Source organism: Oncorhynchus clarkii, chromosome 17, assembly GCF_045791955.1.
Source record: "Oncorhynchus clarkii lewisi isolate Uvic-CL-2024 chromosome 17, UVic_Ocla_1.0, whole genome shotgun sequence".
NCBI lineage: Eukaryota > Metazoa > Chordata > Actinopteri > Salmoniformes > Salmonidae > Oncorhynchus > Oncorhynchus clarkii.
In genome coordinates this window covers 1,140,508-1,168,007 of record NC_092163.1, presented here as the reverse complement: position 1 = coordinate 1,168,007, position 27,500 = coordinate 1,140,508, and the positions used below count along the sequence as shown (strand labels likewise).

At 47.3% G+C, this 27,500-nt stretch overlaps 1 protein-coding gene across 1 annotated transcript in view; it reads right to left on the bottom strand.

The window, feature by feature from the left end:
• The window catches only part of LOC139369535 (3',5'-cyclic-AMP phosphodiesterase 4B-like), a 35,536-nt gene extending 13,069 nt beyond the window's left edge, over positions 1 to 22,467 (bottom strand). Inside the window, exons 1-10 of the mRNA XM_071108780.1 lie at positions 22,417 to 22,467; positions 16,435 to 16,569; positions 15,952 to 16,079; positions 14,779 to 14,958; positions 14,061 to 14,171; positions 12,107 to 12,272; positions 11,638 to 11,731; positions 7,288 to 7,445; positions 4,724 to 4,822; positions 647 to 811 (exon numbers count right to left, since the gene is read on the bottom strand). Coding sequence (XP_070964881.1) covers positions 647 to 811; positions 4,724 to 4,822; positions 7,288 to 7,445; positions 11,638 to 11,731; positions 12,107 to 12,272; positions 14,061 to 14,171; positions 14,779 to 14,958; positions 15,952 to 16,079; positions 16,435 to 16,569; positions 22,417 to 22,467 — 1,287 coding nt within the window. The remainder of the gene's footprint in view (positions 1 to 646; positions 812 to 4,723; positions 4,823 to 7,287; positions 7,446 to 11,637; positions 11,732 to 12,106; positions 12,273 to 14,060; positions 14,172 to 14,778; positions 14,959 to 15,951; positions 16,080 to 16,434; positions 16,570 to 22,416) is intronic.
• Between the last annotated feature and the right edge of the window lie 5,033 nt (positions 22,468 to 27,500).

Here is a 27,500-nt window from a genome sequence, read left to right as displayed (position 1 = left end):
TATATTACTGTATATATCACTGTATAGATTACTGTATATATCACTGTATATATTACTGTATAGATCACTGTATATATCACTGTATATATTACTGTATATATCACTGTATATATCACTGTATAGATCACTGTATATATTACAGTATATATTACTGTATATATCACTGTATATATCACTGTATAGATCACGGTATATATTACTGTATATATCACTGTATATATTACTGTATATATCACTGTATATATTACTGTTTAGATTACTGTATAGATCACGGTATATATTACTGTATATATCACTGTATATATTACTGTATATATCACTGTATATATTGCTGTATAGATTACAGTATAGATTACTGTATATATCACTGTATATATTATTGTTTAGATTACTGTATAGATTACTGTATATATTACTGTATATATCACTGTATAGATTACTGTATATATCACTGTATATATTACTGTATAGATCACTGTATATATCACTGTATATATTACTGTATATATTACTGTATATATCACTGTATATATCACTGTATATATTACTGTATATATCACTGTTTAGATTACTGTATATATTACTGTATATATTACTGTTTAGATTACTGTATGTATTACTGTATATATTACTGTAGGTGGCTCACGTCTAGTGCGGGTGTGGAGAGGAGGACATGTGTGGACTGGCAGACGTCGGCGGCGTGCAGGCTGTTGTGGTAGGCCACGTTGCCATGGTAATGGTCTTCCAGGGTCATCACGTAGGTCACGAAGGTGTCGACGGGGATGCGGAATGTCTTTAGGAGATCACGTTCCTACAGGGGGACATGAGGGGTTAATACACACTGACACACACACATGCATGAACACACACACACACACACACACACACACTTGCATGAACACACACACACACACTTGCATGAACACACACACACACTTGCATGAACACACTCACACTCCCACATGCATGAACACACACACCCACATGCACACACTTGTATGAACTCACACACACACACACATGCATGAACACACATTCATGCAGAGCACCTACGCATTCACATCATACACACATCACACACACTCAGCACACAACATACCTACACACACACACACACACACACACACACACACACACACGTCTGTTTCACTAGCCTTGTGGGAATCAAAATAACACACACACACACATGTCGTGGAAATTCAGTACTGAGAGAGACTTGGTCATTTCTTCAGCCAATCAAGTGGCACCATAAGCCACTTGGGGCTCATCCTGTCTTTATCTGCCTCTGGCGTTATCTAAGCCCCCGGCCACCGGCCTAATATCCCGGATGCCAGGATGTCAGAGGACCATTGAGTCCTTTTGTTCTACTCCTCTCTGTCCCAGCTAAAACACGCCCCATATCTGGTCTACGGAACGCAGGCTCAATCAGACCGGAGACATACGTCTCACCTGCACCACTAAATCACAGACTGGAACGTCGGCGTTTGGTTTTTATCACCGTGACATCAGTCAATTGTCAGCTTCAAACTATCTCTAGTAGTTCTCCCCTGTCCTCGACACCCAGACTATCTGCAGGGTGCTAGACGGGACACCCAGACTATCTACAGCTAGAGTGGACACCCAGACTAGCTGCAGGGAGCTAGAGGGGACACCCAGACTATCTGCAGGGTGCTAGAGGGGACACCCAGACTATCTGCAGGGTGCTAGAGGGGACACCCAGACTATCTGCAGGGTGCTAGAGTGGACACCCAGACTAGCTGCAGGTAGAGTGGACACCCAGACTAGCTGCAGGGTGCTAGAGTGTACACCCAGACTAGCTGCAGGGAGCTAGAGTGGACACCCAGACTAGCTGCAGGGAGCTAGAGTGGACACCCAGACTATCTGCAGGGTGCTAGAGTGGACACCCAGACTAGCTGCAGGTAGAGTGGACACCCAGACTAGCTGCAGGTAGAGTGGACACCCAGACTAGCTGCCGGTAGAGTGGACACCCAGACTAGCTGCAGGTAGAGTGGACACCCAGACTAGCTGCAGGGAGCTAGAGTGGACACCCAGACTATCTGCAGGGTGCTAGAGTGGACACCCAGACTAGCTGCAGGTAGAGTGGACACCCAGACTAGCTGCAGGTAGAGTGGACACCCAGACTAGCTGCAGGTAGAGTGGACACCCAGACTATCTGCAGGTAGAGTGGACACCCAGACTAGCTGCAGGTAGAGTGGACACCCAGACTAGCTGCAGGTAGAGTGGACACCCAGACTAGCTGCAGGTAGAGTGGACACCCAGACTAGCTGCAGGAATCTAGAGTGGACACCCAAACTAGCTGCAGGTAGAGTGGACACCCAGACTAGCTGCAGGTAGAGTGGACACCCAGACTATCTGCAGGGTGCTAGAGTGGACACCCAGACTAGCTGCAGGTAGAGTGGACACCCAGACTAGCTGCAGGTAGAGTGGACACCCAGACTAGCTGCAGGTAGAGTGGACACCCAGACTAGCTGCAGGAATCTAGAGTGGACACCCAAACTAGCTGCAGGTAGAGTGGACACCCAGACTAGCTGCAGGTAGAGTGGACACCCAGACTAGCTGCAGGGAGCTAGAGTGGACACCCAGACTAGCTACAGGGAGCTAGAGTGGACACCCAGACTAGCTGCAGGTAGAGTGGACACCCAGACTAACTATAGGGAGCTAGAGTGGACACCCAGACTAGCTACAGGGAGCTAGAGTGGACACCCAGACTAGCTGCAGGTAGAGTGGACACCCAGACTAGCTGCAGGAATCTAGAGTGGACACCCAAACTAGCTGCAGGTAGAGTGGACACCCAGACTAGCTGCAGGTAGAGTGGACACCCAGACTAGCTGCAGGTAGAGTGGACACCCAGACTAGCTGCAGGTAGAGTGGACACCCAGACTAGCTGCAGGAATCTAGAGTGGACACCCAAACTAGCTGCAGGTAGAGTGGACACCCAGACTAGCTGCAGGGAGAGTGGACACCCAGACTAGCTGCAGGGAGAGTGGACACCCAAACTAGCTGCAGGTAGAGTGGACACCCAGACTAGCTGCAGGTAGAGTGGACACCCAGACTAGCTGCAGGTAGAGTGGACACCCAGACTAGCTGCAGGTAGAGTGGACACCCAGACTAGCTGCAGGTAGAGTGGACACCCAGACTAGCTGCAGGTAGAGTGGACACCCAGACTAGCTGCAGGTAGAGTGGACACCCAGACTAGCTGCAGGTAGAGTGGACACCCAGGCTAGCTGCAGGGAGAGTGGACACCCAGACTAGCTGCAGGTAGAGTGGACACCCAGACTAGCTGCAGGGAGCTGGAGTGGACACCCAGACTAGCTGCAGCTAGAGTGGACACCCAGACTAGCTGCAGGGTGCTAGAGTGGACACCCAGACTAGCTGCAGGGAGCTAGGGTGGACACCCAGACTAGCTGCAGGTAGAGTGGACACCCAGACTAGCTGCAGGGTGCTAGGGTGGACACCCAGACTAGCTGCAGCTAGAGTGGACACCCAGACTAGCTGCAGGGTGCTAGAGTGGACACCCAGACTATCTGCAGGGTGCTAGAGTGGACACCCAGACTAGCTGCAGGGAGCTAGGGTGGACACCCAGACTAGCTGCAGCTAGAGTGGACACCCAGACTAGCTGCAGGGTGCTAGAGTGGACACCCAGACTATCTGCAGGGTGCTAGAGTGGACACCCAGACTAGCTGCAGGTAGAGTGGACACCCAGACTAGCTGCAGGTAGAGTGGACACCCAGACTAGCTGCAGGGAGAGTGGACACCCAGACTAGCTGCAGGTAGAGTGGACACCCAAACTAGCTGCAGGTAGAGTGGACACCCAGACTAGCTGCAGGGTGCTAGAGTGGACACCCAGACTAGCTGCAGGGAGCTAGAGTGGACACCCAGACTAGCTGCAGGTAGAGGGGACACCCAGACTATCTGCAGGGTGCTAGAGTGGACACCCAGACTAGCTGCAGGTAGAGTGGACACCCAGACTAGCTGCAGGGAGAGTGGACACCCAGACTAGCTGCAGGTAGAGTGGACACCCAGACTATCTGCAGGGAGCTAGAGTGGACACCCAGACTAGCTGCAGGTAGAGTGGACACCCAGACTAGCTGCAGGTAGAGTGGACACCCAGACTAGCTGCAGGTAGAGTGGACACCCAGACTAGCTGCAGGGAGAGTGGACACCCAGACTAGCTGCAGGTAGAGTGGACACCCAGACTAGCTGCAGGTAGAGTGGACACCCAGACTAGCTGCAGGGAGCTGGAGTGGACACCCAGACTAGCTGCAGCTAGAGTGGACACCCAGACTAGCTGCAGGGTGCTAGAGTGGACACCCAGACTAGCTGCAGGGTGCTAGAGTGGACACCCATACTAGCTGCAGGGAGCTAGGGTGGACACCCAGACTAGCTGCAGGTAGAGTGGACACCCAGACTAGCTGCATGTAGAGTGGACACCCAGACTAGCTGCAGGGAGAGTGGACACCCAGACTAGCTGCAGGTAGAGTGGACACCCAGACTAGCTAACCCTAAAACTAACCCTAAAACTAAACCTAACCCTAAAACTAAACCTAACCCTTAAAACTAAACCTAACCCTTAAAACTAAAACTAACCCTTAAAACTAAACCTAACCCTAAAACTAAACCTAACCCTAAAACTAAACCTAACCCTAAAACTAAACCTAACCCATAAACCTAAACCCCACACCGTGTGTCTAACTCCAGGTACCTGGAAGATGGCGTACATGATGCAGCTGAGAGGCCTGCTGTTGGAGAACTCTGACACTCTGAAGATGTTGAAACTCCACTTGTCCAGGTCCTCTAGCTCCTACACACACACACACACACACACACACACACACACACACACACACACACACACACACACACACACACACACACACACACACACACACACACACACACACACACACACACACACACACAGGCAGAGGCAGGCACACAGGCAGGCACACAGGCAGGCACACACACACACAGGCAGGCACACACACACGCAGACACACACATACGCAAGCAGGCACACACAAAGAGAGAGTGGGAAGCCTTGAGTGAGGTAATGAGCTGAGTCTAGTAACCTTGACTGATTGACTGAGAAGGTATTTGTATATGTACAGTCGTGGCCAAAGGTTTTGAGAATGACACAAATATACATTTTCACAAAGTCTGCTGCCTCAGTTTGTATGATGGCAATTTGCATATACTCCAGAATGTTATGAAGAGTGATCAGATGAATCGCAACTAATTGCAAAGTCCCTCTTTGCCATGCAAATGAACTGAATCCCCCCCAAAACATTTCCACTGCATTTCAGCCCTGCCACCAAAGGACCAGCTGACATCATGTCAGTGATTCTCTCGTTAACACAGGTGTGAGTGTTGACGAGGACAAGGCTACAGATCACTCTGTCATGCTGATTGAGTTTGAATAACAGACTGGACGCTTCAAAAGGAGGGTGGTGCTTGGAATCATTGTTCATCCTCTGTCAACCATGGTTACCTGCAAGGAAACACGTGCCATCATCATTGCTTTGCACAAAAAGGGCTTCACAGGCAAGGATATCGCTGCCAGTAAGATTGAACCTAAATCAACCATTTATCGGATCATCAAGAACTTCAAGGAGAGCGGTTCAATTGTTGTGAAGAAGGCTTCAGGGCGCCCAAGAAAGTCCAGCAAGCGCCAGGACCGTCTCCTAAAGTTGATTCAGCTGCGGGATCGGGGCACCACCAGTACAGAGCTTGCTCAGGAATGGCAGCAGGCAAGTGTGATTGCATCTGCACGCACAGTGAGGAGAAGACTTTTGGAGGTTGGCCTGGTGTCAAGAAGGGCAGCAAAGAAGCCACTTCTCTCCATGAAAAACATCAGGGACAGACTGATTGTCACGCCCTGACCTTAGTTATCTTTGTTTTCTTTATTATTTTGGTTAGGTCAGGGTGTGACGAGGGTGGTATGTGTGTTTTTGTCTTGCGTAGGGTTTTTGTACTTCTATGGGGGGTTTTGGTATTGTCTAGGTATATTTGTAGGTCTATGGTGGCCTGAATTGGTTCCCAATCAGAGACCGCTGTTGATCGTTGTCTCTGACTGGGGATCCTATTTAGGTTGCCATTTTCCATGTTGGTTTTGTGGGTTATTATTCTATGTTTAGTTGCCTGTTTCACACTAGTCATATTGCGTCCCGGTTCATTTTGTTATTTTGTATCGTTTTGTTCAGTGTTGCATTCGTTTATAAAATAGAATGTAGGCTTATCACGCTGCGTCTTGGTCTCCTCCTTATGACGACTGTGACACTGATATTCTGCCAAAGGTACAGGGATTGGACTCCTGAGGACTGGGGTAAAGTCATTTTCACTGATGATTCCCCTTTCCGATTGTTTGGGATTTGGGAAAAAAAGCTTGTCCGGAGAAGACAAGGTGAGCGCAACCATCAGTCCTGTGTCATGCCAACAGTAAAGCATCCTGAGACCATTCATGTGTGGGGTTGCTTCTCAGCCAAGGGAGTGGGCTCACTCACAATTTTGCCTAAGAACACAGCCATCAATAAAGAATGGTACCAACACATCCTCCGAGAGCAACTACTCCCAACCATCCAGGAACAGTTTGTTGACGAACAATGCCTTTTCCAGCATGATGGAGCACCTTGCCATAAGTCAAAAGTGATAACTAAGTGGCTCGGGGAACAAAACATCAGTATTTTGGGTCCATGGCCAGGAAACCCCCCAGACCTTAATCCCATTGAGAACTTGTGGTCAATCATCAAGAGGCGGGTGGACAAACAAAACCCACAAATTCTGACAAACTCCAAGCATTTATTATGCAAGAATGGGCTGCCATCAGTCAGGATGTGGCCCAGAAGTTAATTGACAGCATGCCAGGGCGGATTGCAGAGGTCTTGAAAAAGAAGAGTCAACACTGCAAATATTGACTATTTGCATCAACTTCATGTAATTGTAAATAAAAACCTTTGACACTTATGAAATGCTTGTAATTATACTTCAGTATTCCATAGTAACATCTGACTAAAATATCTGAAGACACTGAAGCAGCAAACTCTGTGGAAATACATTTTTGTGTCATTCTCAACTTTTGGCCACGACTGTATGTGTGTGTACGTACGTGTTATGGTGTGTGTGTGTGTGTGTGTGTGTGTGTGTGTGTGTGTGTGTGTGTGTGTGTGTGTGTGTGTGTGTGTGTGTGTGTGTGTGTGTGTGTGTGTGTGTGTGTGTGTGTGTGTGTGTGTGTGTGTGTGTATGCATATGAGCGAGCCTTGCATACTTTACCCTGGCAAGCTGGTCCTCCTGTTCAGTGTTGACTCCGAAGCGCGGGACAGAAGAGGAGGACAGAGTGGAGCTGTGGGACAGATTCCTCACTCCGCTAATCTGACTCATAGACTTCTCCTTTAGACGAGGGGACGGCAGCTCCACCTCGTTGGGCTGGTCTAGGGGTTAGAGACACACATAGACTTCTCCTTTAGATTAGGGGACGGCAGCTCCACCTCGTTGGGCTGGTCTAGGGGTTAGAGACACACATAGACTTCTCCTTTAGATTAGGGGACGGCAGCTCCACCTCGTTGGGCTGGTCTAGGGGATAGAGACACACATAGACTTCTCCTTTAGATTAGGGGACGGCAGCTCCACCTCGTTGGGCTGGTCTAGGGGTTAGAGACAGACATAGACTTCTCCTTTAGATTAGGGAACACCAGCTCCACCTCGTTGGGCTGGTCTAGGGGATAGAGACATATAGACTTCTCCTTTAGATTAGGGGACGACAGCTCTACCTCGTTGGGCTGGTCTAGGGGATAGAGACACACATAGACTTCTCCTTTAGATTAGGGGACGGCAGCTCCACCTCGTTGGGCTGGTCTAGGGGTTAGAGACACACATAGACTTCTCCTTTAGATTAGGGGACGGCAGCTCCACCTCGTTGGGCTGGTCTAGGGGATAGAGACATATAGACTTCTCCTTTAGATTAGGGGACGACAGCTCTACCTCGTTGGGCTGGTCTAGGGGATAGAGACACACATAGACTTCTCCTTTAGATTAGGGGACGACAGCTCTACCTCGTTGGGCTGGTCTAGGGGATAGAGACACACATAGACTTCTCCTTTAGACGAGGGGACGGCAGCTCCACCTCGTTGGGCTGGTCTAGGGGTTAGAGACAGACATAGACTTCTCCTTTAGATTAGGGAACACCAGCTCCACCTCGTTGGGCTGGTCTAGGGGATAGAGACACACATAGACTTCTCCTTTAGATTAGGGGACGGCAGCTCCACCTCGTTGGGCTGGTCTAGGGGTTAGAGACAGACATAGACTTCTCCTTTAGATTAGGGAACACCAGCTCCACCTCGTTGGGCTGGTCTAGGGGATAGAGACATATAGACTTCTCCTTTAGATTAGGGGACGACAGCTCTACCTCGTTGGGCTGGTCTAGGGGATAGAGACACACATAGACTTCTCCTTTAGATTAGGGGACGGCAGCTCCACCTCGTTGGGCTGGTCTAGGGGTTAGAGACACACATAGACTTCTCCTTTAGATTAGGGGACGGCAGCTCCACCTCGTTGGGCTGGTCTAGGGGATAGAGACATATAGACTTCTCCTTTAGATTAGGGGACGACAGCTCTACCTCGTTGGGCTGGTCTAGGGGATAGAGACACACATAGACTTCTCCTTTAGACGAGGGGACGACAGCTCCACCTCGTTGGGCTGGTCTAGGGGTTAGAGACAGACATAGACTTCTCCTTTAGATTAGGGAACACCAGCTCCACCTCGTTGGGCTGGTCTAGGGGATAGAGACATATAGACTTCTCCTTTAGATTAGGGGACGACAGCTCTACCTCGTTGGGCTGGTCTAGGGGATAGAGACACACATAGACTTCTCCTTTAGATTAGGGGACGGCAGCTCCACCTCGTTGGGCTGGTCTAGGGGTTAGAGACACACATAGACTTCTCCTTTAGATTAGGGGACGGCAGCTCCACCTCGTTGGGCTGGTCTAGGGGATAGAGACACACATAGACTTCTCCTTTAGATTAGGGGACGGCAGCTCCACCTCGTTGGGCTGGTCTAGGGGTTAGAGACAGACATAGACTTCTCCTTTAGATTAGGGAACGACAGCTCCACCTCGTTGGGCTGGTCTAGGGGATAGAGACACACATAGACTTCTCCTTTAGATTAGGGAACGACAGCTCCACCTCGTTGGGCTGGTCTAGAGGATAGAGACACACACAGACTTCTCCTTTAGATTAGGGAACACCAGCTCCACCTCGTTGGGCTGGTCTAGGGGATAGAGACACACATAGACTTCTCCTTTAGATTAGGGGACACTAGCTCTACCTCGTTGGGCTGGTCTAGGGGATAGAGACATATAGACTTCTCCTTTAGATTAGGGAACACCAGCTCCACCTCGTTGGGCTGGTCTAGGGGATAGAGACACACAGACTTCTCCTTTAGATTAGGGGACAGCAGCTCCACCTCGTTGGGCTGGTCTAGGGGTTAGAGACATATAGACTTCTCCTTTAGACGAGGGGACGGCAGCTCCACCTCGTTGGGCTGGTCTAGGGGTTAGAGACAGACATAGACTTCTCCTTTAGATTAGGGAACACCAGCTCCACCTCGTTGGGCTGGTCTAGGGGATAGAGACACACATAGACTTCTCCTTTAGATTAGGGGACGGTAGCTCCACCTCGTTGGGCTGGTCTAGGGGTTAGAGACAGACATAGACTTCTCCTTTAGATTAGGGAACACCAGCTCCACCTCGTTGGGCTGGTCTAGGGGATAGAGACATATAGACTTCTCCTTTAGATTAGGGGACGACAGCTCTACCTCGTTGGGCTGGTCTAGGGGATAGAGACACACATAGACTTCTCCTTTAGATTAGGGGACGGCAGCTCCACCTCGTTGGGCTGGTCTAGGGGTTAGAGACACACATAGACTTCTCCTTTAGATTAGGGGACGGCAGCTCCACCTCGTTGGGCTGGTCTAGGGGATAGAGACACACATAGACTTCTCCTTTAGACGAGGGGACGACAGCTCCACCTCGTTGGGCTGGTCTAGGGGTTAGAGACAGACATAGACTTCTCCTTTAGATTAGGGAACACCAGCTCCACCTCGTTGGGCTGGTCTAGGGGATAGAGACATATAGACTTCTCCTTTAGATTAGGGAACACCAGCTCCACCTCGTTGGGCTGGTCTAGGGGATAGAGACATATAGACTTCTCCTTTAGATTAGGGGACGGCAGCTCCACCTCGTTGGGCTGGTCTAGGGGTTAGAGACACACATAGTCTTCTCCTTTAGATTAGGGGACGGCAGCTCCACCTCGTTGGGCTGGTCTAGGGGATAGAGACACACATAGACTTCTCCTTTAGATTAGGGGACGGCAGCTCCACCTCGTTGGGCTGGTCTAGGGGATAGAGACACACATAGACTTCTCCTTTAGATTAGGGGACGGCAGCTCCACCTCGTTGGGCTGGTCTAGGGGATAGAGACACACATAGACTTCTCCTTTAGATTAGGGAACACCAGCTCCACCTCGTTGGGCTGGTCTAGGGGTTAGAGACAGACATAGACTTCTCCTTTAGATTAGGGAACGACAGCTCCACCTCGTTGGGCTGGTCTAGGGGATAGAGACACACATAGACTTCTCCTTTAGATTAGGGAACGACAGCTCCACCTCGTTGGGCTGGTCTAGAGGATAGAGACACACACAGACTTCTCCTTTAGATTAGGGAACACCAGCTCCACCTCGTTGGGCTGGTCTAGGGGATAGAGACACACATAGACTTCTCCTTTAGATTAGGGGACACTAGCTCTACCTCGTTTTGCTGGTCTAGGGGATAGAGACATATAGACTTCTCCTTTAGATTAGGGAACACCAGCTCCACCTCGTTGGGCTGGTCTAGGGGATAGAGACACACAGACTTCTCCTTTAGATTAGGGGACAGCAGCTCCACCTCGTTGGGCTGGTCTAGGGGTTAGAGACATATAGACTTCTCCTTTAGATTAGGGGACAGCAGTTCCACCTCGTTGGGCTGGTCTAGGGTTAGAGACACACAGACTTCTCCTTTAGATTAGGGGACAGCAGCTCCACCTCGTTGGGCTGGTCTAGGGGATAGAGGCACACATGTTATACACACAAACTAGCGCAGGCAGACTGATAAAACCTAGGACACAGAAATGTACGGGCGGCCAAGTACAAGTAGACAGATATAGTGATGTAGAATATAGACAGGTATGACCAGACAGACAGGTATGAACAGACAGACAGTTATGAACAGATAGACAGGTATGAACAGACAGACAGGTATGAACAGACAGACAGGTATTAACAGACAGACAGGTAAATACACAGACAGGTATGAACAGACAGACAAGTATGAACAGACAGGTATGAACATACAGACAGACAGGTATTAACAGACAGACAGGTATGAACAGACAGACAGGTATTAACAGATAGACAGGTATGAACAAACAGACAGGTATGAACAGACAGACAGGTATGAACAGACAGGTATGAACAGACAGACAGGTATGAACAGACAGACAGGTATGAACAGATAGACAGGTATTAACAGACAGGTTACTTCAGGTACGTACAGGTAACTACAGGCATATCCAGGTAGGTGTACTCACCCATGAACGTGCTGGAGATGTACTCAGACACCTGGTTACCCGAACGACTCATCTCTGATAGGTGAGACAGCTCCCTGTTTAACATCCTCTTAAACTGAGAGAGGGAGGGAGGGAGGGAGGGAGCGAGGGAGAAAAGGGGGAGGGAGGGAGGGAGGGAGGGAGGGAGGGAGGGAGGGAGGGAGGGAGGGAGGGAGGGAGGGAGGGAGGGAAAAGGGGGGAGCAGTTTGAGGATGTTTTACTGTAGGGTTAGTCAGTTCACTGCTCATAAGTGTTGAAGCTGTGGTGAGATTATAATGTTGTGTAGTAGTTATATCATGGTTGTGTTGTGGTTATATCATGGTTGTGTTGTGGTTATATCATGGTTGTGTTGTAGTTATATCATGGTTGTGTTGTGGTTATATCATGTGTTGTGGTTATATCATGGTTGTGTTGTGGTTACATCATGGTTGTGTTTATATCACGGTAGTACCTTGTTGGAGGCCATATCGCTGACAGAGCGGTGAGTCTGGATGGTCTCTAGCTGGTCCAGACACCAGTCCAGCTCCTCCAGAGTGTCTGTAGCCAGCTGCTCATACTGTTGATCTGATAGAGCTGCTCTGGGGTTGTGGGGCGCTACACCGCCCAGTGGAGACCTCCTGTGGACAAGACAGGGAATTCCAACAACCAGTTAGAACTCACTGGGTTACAATAGCTTGACATTGTCTGGGAGTGAAATTCAGACTGAGGGAGGCGGGAGAGAGGGGGGGGGGGGGGGGGGGGGGGCAGTATTAAACATTGGTGTTATACAAGGCCCATTGAAGGCCCATTGACAGGCCCATTGAAGGCCCATTGAAGGCCCATTGACAGGCCCATTGAAAGGCCCATTGAAAGACCCATTGAAGGCCCATTGAAGGGCCCATTGAAGGGCCCATTGACAGGCCCATTGAAAGGCCCATTGAAAAGCCCATTGAAAGGCCCATTGAAGGGACCATTGAAAGGCCCATTGACAGGCCCATTGAAAGGCCCATTGAAAGGCCCATAAAGGCCCATTGAAAGGCCCATAAAGGCTCACTGACAGGCCCATTGAAAAGCCCATTGAAAAGCCCATTGAAAGGCCCATTGAAGGGACCATTGAAGGGCCCATTGAAAAGCCCATTGAAAGGCCCATTGAAGGGCCCATTGAAAGGCCCATTGAAAGACCCATTGACAGGCCCATTGAAAGACCCATTGACAGGCCCATTGAAGGGCCCATTGACAGGCCAATTGAAAGGCCAATTGAAGGGCCCATTGAAAGGCCCATTGAAAGGCCCATTGAAGGGCCCATTGAAAGGCCCATTGACAGGCCCATTGAAAGGCCCATTGAAAGGCCCATTGAAAGACCCTTTGAAAGGCCCATTGAAAGACCCATTGAAAGACCCATTGACAGGCCCATTGAAGGGCCCATTGACAGGCCCATTGAAGGGCCCATTGACAGGCCCATTGAAGGGCCCATTGAAAGGCCCATTGAAAGACCCATTGACAGGCCCATTGACAGGCCCATTGAAGGGCCCATTGAAAGGCCAATTGAAGGGCCCATTGAAAGGCCCATTGAAAAGTGGTGAGTAAATGTGACCCATAACTATCATTACTGTTATTGGCTAGTCGAGGTAGACAGACAGCCAATTACATCCACGAGCTACATGTCACATCAGTCATCAGTTACAAACCAGTTACACGCTAAACACACATTTTAATTGGCTTGCTACCTGGGTAAATGAGGTAGGAAACTCTCAATAACCAAATGGAAGCCCTATGGGGCCCTGGTCTAAAGTAGAAGACTATATAGCAGGCCTATGGGGTCCTGGTCTAAAGTAGATCACTATATAGCAGGCCTATGGGGCCCTGGTCTAAAGTAGATCACTATATAGCAGGCCTATGGGGTCCTGGTCTAAAGTAGATCACTGTATAGCAGGCCTATGGGGCCCTGGTCTAAAGTAGATCACTATATAGCAGGCCTATGGGGCCCTGGTCTAAAGTAGATCACTATATAGCAGGCCTGTGGGGCCCTGGTCTAAAGTAGATCACTATATAGCAGGCCTATGGGGTCCTGGTCTAAAGGAGATCACTATATAGCAGGCCTATGGGGTCCTGGTCTAAAGTAGATCACTATATAGCAGGCCTATGGGGTCCTGGTCTAAAGTAGATCACTATATAGCAGGCCTATGGGGTCCTGGTCTAAAGTAGATCACTATATAGCAGGCCTATGGTGTCCTGGTCTAAAGTAGATCACTATATAGCAGGCCTATGGGGTCCTGGTCTAAAGTAGATCACTATATAGCAGGCCTATGGGGCCCTGGTCTAAAGTAGATCACTATATAGCAGGCCTATGGTCCAAAGTAGTGGACTATATAGCATTGGGATGCAGACCAGCTGTTAGATGTTTTGATTGACAGGTGAGCACTGACTTGACGGTTGGCATGGAGATGTTGGCGAGGAGGGTGAAGTTGCTCCGTACCGAGCGCAGGCTGGCTAACACCTGAGCAAAGGGGGTAACAATGAAGTCTTCTCCTGCATGCCTAAAAGGGAGAGAGAGAGAAAGGAAGAGAGAGAGAGAGAGAGAGAGAGGGAGAGAGGGAGAGAGAGAGAGAGAGAGAGGGAGAGAGAGAGAGAGAGAGAGAGAGAGAGAGAGAGAGAGAGAGAGAGATAATGTGAGAAAGAGAGAGCAAGAAAGTGAGAAAGAGAGAGTGTTAGAAACAGAGAGAGCGAGAGAGAGAGAGAGTGTTAGAAACAGAGAGAGAGCGAGACAGAGTATATTAGGATATGTAGTCATGATAATGCAAATTAGCCAATGGTTTGACTCATACACACTAACATTCTCAGAGAGAGAGAATGACAGAGAGAGAGAGAGAGAGACAGCGAGAGAGTGAGTGTTAGAGACAGAGAGAGAGAGAGAGAGAGAGAGAGAGAGAGAGAGAGAGAGAGAGAGAGAGAGAGAGAAGAGAGAGAGAGAGAGAGAGAGACAGAGAGAGAGAGAGAGAGTGAGAAAGAGAGAGAGGGTGAGTGTTAGAGACAGAGAGAGAGATTAATAAAGACAGAGTGTATTAGGATATGTAGTCATGATTATGTCAATTGGCCAATGGTTTGACTCAGACACACACTGACACTCTCCCTCCCCCTTCTCACCCTTCGCTGGCGATAGAATTGCGTGAGACTGAGTTTTTGGGGGACATGTCGTAGTCAGAGTCTGACCGGTAGAGGAAGGACTCTCGTCGACCCCCCTGGGGGAAGGAAGGGTGCAGGGTCAGGCTGGGACTCTGGGAGCCAAGAGGGGTATGGCCCGGAGACACCCCGTTCTCCAGCTCACTGAGAGGTTGGGGAAGAGACAGACAGACACTATGATTATTATATTATGACAAACCATTCTCCACCTGGAAACTACTGAAGAGAGGGGGAGAGGGTGAACCATTCTCCACCTAGAAACTACTGAAGAGGGGGAGAGGGTGAACCATTCTCCACCTAGAAACTACTGAAGAGAGGGGGAGAGGGTGAACCGTTCTCCACCTAGAAACTACTGAAGAGAGGGGGAGAGGGTGAACCATTCTCCACCTAGAAACTACTGAAGGGGGGGTTAACCATTCTCCACCTGGAAACTAGAAGCTGTACACGTCAATCCAGAGCATCCCAAACATGCTCAATGCCTCTCTGTCAGAGGACCTGAGCCCTAGGACCATGCCTCAGGACTACCTGGCCTGATGACTCCTTGCTGTCCCCAGTCTACCTGGTCCACCTTGACCCTGCTGGTCATCTATGAACGTTTGAAGGTCTTGGCCATGTACTGTTATAATCTCCACCTGGCACAGCCAGAAGAGGACTGGCCACCCCTCAGAGCCTGGTTCCTCTCTAGGTTTCTTCCTAGGTTCTGGCCTTTCTAGGGAGTTTTTCCTAGCCACCGTGCTTCTACATCTGCATTGCTTGCTGTTTGGGGTTTTAGGCTGGGTTTCTGTACAGCACTTTGAGATATCAGCTGATGTACGAAGGGCTTTATAAATACATTTGATTGATAGTCTGTGGATATTTGGGGTTTCTCTCCTCAATAGCTATTGAAGAAAGCACACCATGACTATGAATAAGGTATATTCTGAATTTGGGTTGGATGGAGAACAATTCACACCTTTTTAAAATAAAATACGATTTGACTGTGATAATGATATATTCTGAAGACATGTGGGGGGAGGGGGGGGGGGAGAGAGAGAGAGAATGGTTTACAATGCTACTCAGGTCGACAACACTACATGGAAGTATAGTTGTATATCTGGGTTGTGTGTGTGTGTGTGTGTGTGTGTGTGTGTGTGTTACCTGTCTGTGTCTGCAGGTGTGATGGCGATGCGTGGTGGGATGCAGAGGGGCAGGGACGTGGGGCGTGGCATGTTGCTCAGGATCTCCGGTGAGCGTGTCCTGTCTCGGGGGCGGAGCCAACACGGAACCTGAATGGGACGATAGGATTGATTGATTAACCAGGTAACCAATAGGACAGGAGTTTATTAAACCAGGGTAAGTCTCTTTTGCTATAATAGCCTGACAGGAACCACAATAACAAAACTCTCTCTACGATACACTCACATTTGACACAGTGGTTGTGATACAACTTATATAAGTTTGTCTGCACCAAAACGTTCACACCACTACTGTGCCACGTCTCCAAAACGCTTTAAATAAATATCTTTGTGCAAGAAATCTCTCAGGTTTGATCACAAGTAACTGTTGTGTATCGCACTGCTGATGAAAATCCAGAGAACGTTTCTGCTATAAAAACATTCATACTCTTTCTACTGTTTTTACCTGCAAACTGGAGGCCAGTCTCCTGCTCCTCCCCATGCGTAGCTCCGCCCCCAGAGTGGCTCCTGACGTATAGGAGTTGCTGTAGAGCCCTGACTCCGCCTTCTCAGCACAGCCTGACGAATCAGTGTCATTATCCTGGGGAAAGAAAGAAAGAGAGAGAGAGCGGGAAAGAGAAAGAGGATGAGATATGATATCTTTTTCACCGTTTTTTACCATATTTGGGTGGCACACATCCAGAAGTCAATTTACTGACGGACAGGAAGCAAAGAGGGTAATCTACTGAATGACAGGAAGCATGGAGGGTAATCTACTGAATGACAGGAAGCATGGAGGGTAATCTACTGAATGACAGGAAGCATAGAGGGTAATCTACTGAATAACAGGAAGCATCGAGGGTAATCTACTGAATGACAGGAAGCATCGAGGGTAATGTTACTGAATGGCAGGAACTATCGAGGGTAATGTTACCGAATGACAGGAAGCATAGAATGGAATGTTATGTGAATGACAGGAAACATAGAATGGAATGTTATGTGAATGACAGGAAGCATGGAGGGTAATGTTACTGAATGACAGGAAGCATAGATGGTATTGTTACTGAATGACAGGAAGTGTAGAATGTAATGTTATGTTAATGACAGGAAGCATCAAGGGTAATGTTACTGAATAACAGGAAGCATGGAGGGTAATGTTACTGAATGACAGGAAGCATAGATGGTATTGTTACTGAATGACAGGAAGTGTAGAATGTAATGTTATGTGAATGACAGGAAGCATCGAGGGTAATGTTACTGAATGACAGGAAGCATCGAGGGTAATGTTACTGAATGACAGGAAGCATGGAGGGTAATGTTACTGAATGACAGGAAGCATGGAGGGTAATCTACTGAATGACAGGAAGCATAGAGGGTAATCTACTGAATAACAGGAAGCATCGAGGGTAATCTACTGAATGACAGGAAGCATCGAGGGTAATGTTACTGAATGGCAGGAACTATCGAGGGTAATGTTACCGAATGACAGGAAGCATAGAATGGAATGTTATGTGAATGACAGGAAACATAGAATGGAATGTTATGTGAATGACAGGAAGCATGGAGGGTAATGTTACTGAATGACAGGAAGCATAGATGGTATTGTTACTGAATGACAGGAAGTGTAGAATGTAATGTTATGTTAATGACAGGAAGCATCAAGGGTAATGTTACTGAATGACAGGAAGCATGGAGGGTAATGTTACTGAATGACAGGAAGCATAGATGGTATTGTTACTGAATGACAGGAAGTGTAGAATGTAATGTTATGTGAATGACAGGAAGCATCGAGGGTAATGTTACTGAATGACAGGAAGCATCGAGGGTAATGTTACTGAATGACAGGAAGCATGGAGGGTAATGTTACTGAATGACAGGAAGCATGGAGGGTATTGTTACTGAATTTTTATTTATTTTATTTATTTATTTCACCTTTATTTAACCAGGTAGGCATGTTGAGAACAAGTTCTCATTTACAATTGCGACCTGGCCAAGATAAAGCAAAGCAGTTCGACACAGAGTTACACATGGAGTAAACAAACATACAGTCAATAATACAGTATAAACAAGTCTATATACGATGTGAACAAATGAGGTGAGATAAGGGAGGTAAAGGCAAAAAAAGGCCATGGTGGTAAAGTAAATACAATATAACAAGTAAAACACTGGAATGGTAGATTTGCAATGGAAGAATGTGCAAAGTAGAAATAAAAATAATGGGGTGCAAAGGAGCAAAATAAATAAATAAATTAAATACAGTAGGGAAAGAGGTAGTTGTTTGGGCTAAATTATAGGTGGGCTATGTACAGGTGCAGTAATCTGTGAGCTGCTCTGACAGTTGGTGCTTAAAGCTAGTGAGGGAGATAAGTGTTTCCAGTTTCAGAGATTTTTGTAGTTCGTTCCAGTCATTGGCAGCAGAGAACTGGAAGGAGAGGCGGCCAAAGAAAGAATTGGTTTTGGGGGTGACTAGAGAGATATACCTGCTGGAGCGTGTGCTACAGGTGGGAGATGCAATGGTGACCAGCGAGCTGAGATAAGGGGGGACTTTACCTAGCAGGGTCTTGTAGATGACAATGACAGGAAGCATCGAGGGTAATCTACTGAATGACAGGAAGCATAGAGGGTAATCTACTGAATGACAGGAAGCATAGAGGGTAATCTACTGAATGACAGGAAGCAAAGAGGGTAATCTACTGAATGACAGGAAGCATCGAGGGTAATCTACTGAATGACAGGAAGGAAAGAGGGTAATCTACTGAATGACAGGAAGCATGGAGGGTAATCTACTGAATGACAGGAAGCATGGAGGGTAATCTACTGAATGACAGGAAGCATGGAGGGTAATCTACTGAATGACAGGAAGCATCGAGGGTAATGCTACTGAATGACTGGAAGCATTGAGGGTAATGTTACTGAATGACAGGATGCATCGAGGGGAATCTACTGAATGACAGGAAGCATCGAGGGTAATGTTACTGAATGACAGGAAGCATAGAATGTAATGTTATGTGAATGACAGGACGCAAAGAGGGTAATGTTACTGAATGACAGGAAGCAAAGAGGGTAATGTTACTGAATGACAGGAAGCATAGATGGTATTGTTACTGAATGACAGGAAGTGTAGAATGCAGTGTTGTGTGAATGACAGGAAGCATCGAGGGTAATGTTACTGAATGACAGGAAGCATAGAGGGTAATGTCACTGAATTACAGGAAGCATCGAGGGTAATGTTACAGAATGACAGGAAGCATAGATGGTATTGTTACTGAATGACAGGAAGTGTAGAATGTAATGTTATGTGAATGACAGGAAGCATGGAGGGTATTGTTACTGAATGACAGGAAGCATAGAATGGAATGTTATGTGAATGACAGGAAACATGGAGGGTAATGTTACTGAATGACAGGAAGCATAGAATGGAATGTTATGTGAATGACAGGAAGCATGGAGGGTAATGTTACTGAATGACAGGAAGCATAGAATTGAATGTTATGTGAATGACAGGAAACATAGAATGGAATGTTATGTGAATGACAGGAAGCATAGAATGGAATGTTATGTGAATGACAGGAAGCATAGAATGGAATGTTATGTGAATGACAGGAAGCATGGAGGGTAATGTTACTGAATGGCAGGAACTATCGAGGGTAATGTTACCGAATGACAGGAAGCATAGAATGGAATGTTATGTGAATGACAGGAAACATAGAATGGAATGTTATGTGAATGACAGGAAGCATGGAGGGTAATGTTACTGAATGACAGGAAGCATAGATGGTATTGTTACTGAATGACAGGAAGTGTAGAATGTAATGTTATGTTAATGACAGGAAGCATCAAGGGTAATGTTACTGAATGACAGGAAGCATGGAGGGTAATGTTACTGAATGACAGGAAGCATAGATGGTATTGTTACTGAATGACAGGAAGTGTAGAATGTAATGTTATGTGAATGACAGGAAGCATCGAGGGTAATGTTACTGAATGACAGGAAGCATCGAGGGTAATGTTACTGAATGACAGGAAGCATGGAGGGTAATGTTACTGAATGACAGGAAGCATGGAGGGTATTGTTACTGAATTTTTATTTATTTTATTTATTTATTTCACCTTTATTTAACCAGGTAGGCATGTTGAGAACAAGTTCTCATTTACAATTGCGACCTGGCCAAGATAAAGCAAAGCAGTTCGACACAGAGTTACACATGGAGTAAACAAACATACAGTCAATAATACAGTATAAACAAGTCTATATACGATGTGAACAAATGAGGTGAGATAAGGGAGGTAAAGGCAAAAAAAGGCCATGGTGGTAAAGTAAATACAATATAACAAGTAAAACACTGGAATGGTAGATTTGCAATGGAAGAATGTGCAAAGTAGAAATAAAAATAATGGGGTGCAAAGGAGCAAAATAAATAAATAAATTAAATACAGTAGGGAAAGAGGTAGTTGTTTGGGCTAAATTATAGGTGGGCTATGTACAGGTGCAGTAATCTGTGAGCTGCTCTGACAGTTGGTGCTTAAAGCTAGTGAGGGAGATAAGTGTTTCCAGTTTCAGAGATTTTTGTAGTTCGTTCCAGTCATTGGCAGCAGAGAACTGGAAGGAGAGGCGGCCAAAGAAAGAATTGGTTTTGGGGGTGACTAGAGAGATATACCTGCTGGAGCGTGTGCTACAGGTGGGAGATGCAATGGTGACCAGCGAGCTGAGATAAGGGGGGACTTTACCTAGCAGGGTCTTGTAGATGACAATGACAGGAAGCATCGAGGGTAATCTACTGAATGACAGGAAGCATAGAGGGTAATCTACTGAATGACAGGAAGCATAGAGGGTAATCTACTGAATGACAGGAAGCAAAGAGGGTAATCTACTGAATGACAGGAAGCATCGAGGGTAATCTACTGAATGACAGGAAGGAAAGAGGGTAATCTACTGAATGACAGGAAGCATGGAGGGTAATCTACTGAATGACAGGAAGCATGGAGGGTAATCTACTGAATGACAGGAAGCATGGAGGGTAATCTACTGAATGACAGGAAGCATCGAGGGTAATGCTACTGAATGACTGGAAGCATTGAGGGTAATGTTACTGAATGACAGGATGCATCGAGGGGAATCTACTGAATGACAGGAAGCATCGAGGGTAATGTTACTGAATGACAGGAAGCATAGAATGTAATGTTATGTGAATGACAGGACGCAAAGAGGGTAATGTTACTGAATGACAGGAAGCAAAGAGGGTAATGTTACTGAATGACAGGAAGCATAGATGGTATTGTTACTGAATGACAGGAAGTGTAGAATGCAGTGTTGTGTGAATGACAGGAAGCATCGAGGGTAATGTTACTGAATGACAGGAAGCATAGAGGGTAATGTCACTGAATTACAGGAAGCATCGAGGGTAATGTTACAGAATGACAGGAAGCATAGATGGTATTGTTACTGAATGACAGGAAGTGTAGAATGTAATGTTATGTGAATGACAGGAAGCATGGAGGGTATTGTTACTGAATGACAGGAAGCATAGAATGGAATGTTATGTGAATGACAGGAAGCATGGAGGGTAATGTTACTGAATGACAGGAAGCATAGAATTGAATGTTATGTGAATGACAGGAAACATAGAATGGAATGTTATGTGAATGACAGGAAGCATAGAATGGAATGTTATGTGAATGACAGGAAGCATAGAATGGAATGTTATGTGAATGACAGGAAGCATAGTGGGTCATATTATTATGTGAGCTCACTAAATTGAGATTTAGAGAGGATGCATGCTGGTCTATGGCACCCCATATCTGTGTGTGTGTGTGTGTGTGTGTGTGTGTGTGTTGTGTATAAGCCCTCTACAGAGAGAGTGTGATCTGCACTGCAGCAGCGTAGCAACAGAACACAGGGGGAATGGAAGGCAGGCTGCTAGTTGCTAGGCAACAGTGTTCCATGTTCCATGCCTCAGTCTCTAGTTGTCCAAAGCTCCAGATGTAAAGAGATGCTTCACTGTTGTTATTGTAGAGGCTACACAGAACACGCACGCACGCACACACACACACACACACACACACACACACACACACACAGATACACACACACACACACACACACACACACACACACACACACACACACACACACACACACACACACACACAGTCTACTACCACAGACGGCAGCCTTGAGGTCAGTGGATGGAAGGGAATCCATCCATTAAGAAGAGAAACTCCTGAGACTGTAGTCCAGGGACAGTCCAGTCAATAGATCTCCACGCTGTGTGTTTACCCTACAAACGTCTGTGTGTTCCTGTGTCTCATGTGTGTGTATGTCTGTGTGTGTGTGTGTGTGTGTGTGTGTGTGTGTGTGTGTGTGTGTGTGTGTGTGTGTGTGTGTGTGTCTGTGTCTGTGTCTGTGTCTGTGTGTGTGTCTGTGTGTGTGTGTGTGTGTGTGTGTTACCTCCTCTTCTCCGGCCAGCGACAGACGCTGCACACTGCGACTCTTCTTCATAGTGATTGGCTGATTGTTCTTTTTGGCCCCTCCCCCGGTGCGGACGGGACCAGAACCCAAACAGCACAGCAGCTGGAGAGCCAGGACCAGAGGGGTCTGGGGTTACAGGTCAGGGGTTAGAGGTTAGGGGTCAGACCAGCCAGGGTCAGACCGGGCCACAACCACGGGTCACGCCCCCATCGGACTCAGCAGCCAATCACCACACGCCAATGTCTCAGTCCTCCACAAGCTCTGATTGGCTGGAATCCTGGTTCCTCTAAAATCCCCCAATGTGTAATCCAGTGAGGTAGTGAGGTTAGTAATCTGCAGTCCGATTGGTTGCTTGGAAACAGCGATGAACCCTCGCCATCCTCCGGATTTGTTCTGGGACCAGCAATCCTGTATCTGATTTGTTCGTTGGATTCGGGTTCCGTAGGTTCTGTGGGATGCAGAGTGAGACACCTGCGTGTGATTGGTTCATCTGTGCAACGGAACACCAAAATGTGTAGAATCCTAGCTCTGATTGGTTGAACGATGCATCCCTGACATGACTGCCACTGTAACCCTGGTTTTGATTGGCCGGTTGTATCAGACAACAGGTCAGTGTCCTGGACAAAGAGGAACACTGTAGACAGAGAGCAGAGCATGACATTGGTAAAAATATATTAAAAACACAGTCTGAATCCCAAATTACACCTTATCCCCTATATAGTGCACTCTTTATGACCAGGATGCTAGAGAACTCCTTCTGACCAGGATGCTAGAGAACTCATTTTGACCAGGATGCTAGAGAACTCCTTTAGACCAGGAAGATAGAGTACTCCTTTAGACCAGGAAGATAGAGTACTCCTTCTGACCAGGATGCTAGAGAACTCCTTCTGACCAGGATGCTAGAGAACTCCTTCTGACCAGGATGCTAGAGAACTCATTTTGACCAGGATGCTAGAGAACTCCTTTAGACCAGGAAGATAGAGTACTCCTTTAGACCAGGAAGATAGAGTACTCCTTCTGACCAGGATGCTAGAGAACTCCTTCTGACCAGGGTGCTAGAGAACTCATTTTGACCAGGATGCTAGAGAACTCCTTTAGACCAGGATGCTAGAGTACTCCCTTTAACCAGGATGCTAGAGTACTCCTTTAACCAGGATGCTAGAGTACTCCTTTTAACCAGGATGCTAGAGTACTCCTTTTAACCAGGATGCTAGAGTACTCCTTTTGACCAGGATGCTAGAGTACTCCTTTAACCAGGATGCTAGAGTACTCCTTCTGACCAGGATGCTAGAGTACTCCTTCTGACCAGGATGCTAGAGTACTCCTTTAAACAGGATGCAAGAGTACTCCTTTAACCAGGATGCTAGAGTACTCCTTTAACCAGGATGCTAGAGTACTCCTTCTGACCAGGATGCTAGAGTACTCCTTTAAACAGGATGCTAGAGTACTCCTTTTGACCAGGATGCAAGAGTACTCCTTTAACCAGGATGCTAGAGTACTCCTTTAACCAGGATGCTAGAGTACTCCTTTAAACAGGATGCTAGAGTACTCCTTTAACCAGGATGCTAGAGTACTCCTTTAAACAGGATGCTAGAGTACTCCTTTAACCAGGATGCTAGAGTACTCCTTTAACCAGGATGCTAGAGTACTCCTTTAACCAGGATGTTAGAGTACTCCTTTAAACAGGATGCTAGAGTACTCCTTTAACCAGGATGCTAGAGTACTCCTTTAACCAGGATGCTAGAGTACTCCTTTAAACAGGATGCTAGAGTACTCCTTTAACCAGGATGCTAGAGTACTCCTTTAACCAGGATGCTAGAGTACTCCTTTAAACAGGATGCTAGAGTACTCCTTTAAACAGGATGCTAGAGTACTCCTTTAACCAGGATGCTAGAGTACTCCTTTAACCAGGATGCTAGAGTACTCCTTTAAACAGGATGCTAGAGTACTCCTTTAACCAGGATGCTAGAGTACTCCTTTAACCAGGATGCTAGAGTACTCCTTTAACCAGGATGCTAGAGTACTCCTTTAACCAGGATGCTAGAGTACTCCTTTAACCAGGATGCTAGAGTACTCCTTTAACCAGGATGCTAGAGTACTCCTTTAACCAGGATGCTAGAGTACTCCTTTAACCAGGATGCTAGAGTACTCCTTTAACCAGGATGCTAGAGTACTCCTTTAACCAGGATGCTAGAGTACTCCTTTAACCAGGATGCTAGAGTACTCCTTTTGACCAGGATGCTAGAGTACTCCTTTAACCAGGATGCTAGAGTACTCCTTTAACCAGGATGCTAGAGTACTCCTTTAACCAGGATGCTAGAGTACTCCTTCTGACCAGGATGCTAGAGTACTCCTTTAACCAGGATGCTAGAGTACTCCTTTAACCAGGATGCTAGAGTACTCCTTTAACCAGGATGCTAGAGTACTCCTTCTGACCAGGATTCATACTAAACTATTGTAACACTACAGATCACAGGAAGTTGGTGGCACCTTAATTGGGGAGGACTGGCTCGTGGTAATGGCTGGAGCGGAATCAGTAGAACGGTATCAAATACATCAATCACATGGTTTCCATGGTTCCCGTGTGTTTGATTCCATTCCATCTGCTCCATTCCAGCCCTTATTAAGAGCCCTCCTCCCCTCAGCAGCCTCCACTGGTACGGATGCCCTACCTCCAGTTCTATGCTCAACCCCTACACCCCAACCAGAGCACTCCGTTCTACCACCTCTGGTCTCTTGGTCCTGCCATGCCTACTGGAGGGCAACTCCCACTCAGCCCAGACACAGCTCTTCTCTGTCCTGGCGCCCCAATAGTGGGACCATCGCCCCCAAAAAACGGCTGAAACCTCTTCAAGAGTATGTAAAAAATTTTTAAAAAAAAGACAACTCAGTCTTCTCATCAGAAAAGAAACACACTCTCTCTCTCTCTCTCTCATACACACGCACGCACACGCACGCACACACACACACACACACACACACACACACACACACACAATGACAAGAATCCAGGGAAGACATGCCCACACCATCCTGAGACAGCTGACTATACACAGTACAACATCCCCATGTAGCTAGCCTCTACAATACAGCATCACCATGTAGCTAGCCTCTACAGTACAACACCCCCATGTAGCTAGCCTCTACAATACAGCATCCCCATGTAGCTATCCTCCACAATACAGCATCAGCATGTAGCTAACCTCCACAATACAGCATCACCATGTAGCTATCCTCTACAATACAGCATCACCATGTAGCTAGCCTCCACAATACAACATCACCATGTAGCTATCCTCCACAATACAGCATCACCATGTAGCTATCCTCCACAATACAGCATCAGCAGGTAGCTAGCCTCCACAATACAGCATCACCATGTAGCTAACCTCCACAATACAGCATCACCATGTAGCTAGCTAGCCTCCACAATACAGCATCACCATGTAGCTAACCTCCACAATACAGCATCACCATGTAGCTAGCTAACCTCCACAATACAGCATCACCATGTAGCTAGCCTCTACAATACAGCATCACCATGTAGCTAGCCTCCACAATACAACATCCCCATGTAGCTATCCTCCACAATACAGCATCACCATGTAGCTAGCCTCTACAGCACAACACCCCCATGTAGCTAGCCTCTACAATACAGCATCACCATGTAGCTAGCCTCCACAATACAACATCACCATGTAGCTATCCTCCACAATACAGCATCACCATGTAGCTATCCTCCACAATACAGCATCACCATGTAGCTAGCCTCCACAATACAGCATCACCATGTAGCTAGCCTCCACAATACAGCATCACCATGTAGCTAGCCTCCACAATACAGCATCACCATGTAGCTAGCCTCCACAATACAGCATCACCATGTAGCTAGCCTCCACAATACAGCATCACCATGTAGCTAGCCTCCACTATACAGCATCAGCAGGTAGCTAGCCTCCACAATACAGCATCGCCATGTAGCTAACCTCCACAATACAGCATCACCATGTAGCTAGCTAACCTCCACAATACAGCATCAGCAGGTAGCTAGCCTCCACAATACAGCATCACCATGTAGCTAACCTCCACAATACAGCATCACCATGTAGCTAGCTAACCTCCACAATACAGCATCACCATGTAGCTAACCTCCACAATACAGCATCACCATGTAGCTAGCTAACCTCCACAATACAGCATCAGCAGGTAGCTAGCTAGCCTCCATCAATTCTGCTACTATAGTTTCTCCTACACACAACATAGACACAACACACACCCACACCATAGACACACACCACACACACACACTCACGACTGGCACGTTGATTATACGTGGTCTACCCTTTTAACGTCACATGTCATTCTACACACGCAATGCTAACGACATCTGTCACACACAAACACACACACACACACACTGCAGGGGGAGAAAACACCACTCACCTTGATGGTTCAAGATCAATGGAGAGATGCGCTCAGCCTCCACTCTCTGTCTCGGTTTCCCTCCTCTCTCTGACGCTTTCTCTCCCTTGCTCTATATCTCTGTCTTCCTCTCTCTCTCTCCCTTCCCCTCTCTCTCTCCCTTCCCCCCTCTCTCTCTCTCTCTCTCTCTCTCTCTCTCTCTCTCTCTCTCTCTCTCTCTCTCCCTTCCCCTCTCTCTCTCCCTTCCCCCCCCCTCTCTCTCTCTCTCTCTCTCTCTCTCTCTCTCTCTGTCTTCCCCCCCCTCTCTTTCTCTCTCTCTCTCTCTCTCTCTCTCTCTCTCTCTCTCTCCCTTGCTCTATATCCCTCTGTCCCTCTCTCTTTCTCTGTCTTCCTCTCTCTCTCTCTCTCTCTCTCTCTCTCTCTCTCTCTCTCTCTCTCTCTCTCTCTCTCCTCTCTCTCTCTCTCTCTCCCTTGCTCTATATCCCTCTCTCTCTCTCCCTCTCTCTCTCTCTCTCTCTCTCTCTCTCTCTCTCTCTCTTTCTCTGTCTCTCTCTCTCTCTCTCTGTCTTCCTCTCTCTCTCTCTCTCTCTCTCTCTCTCTCTCTCTCTCTCTCTCCCTCTCTCTCTCTCTCTCTCTCTCTC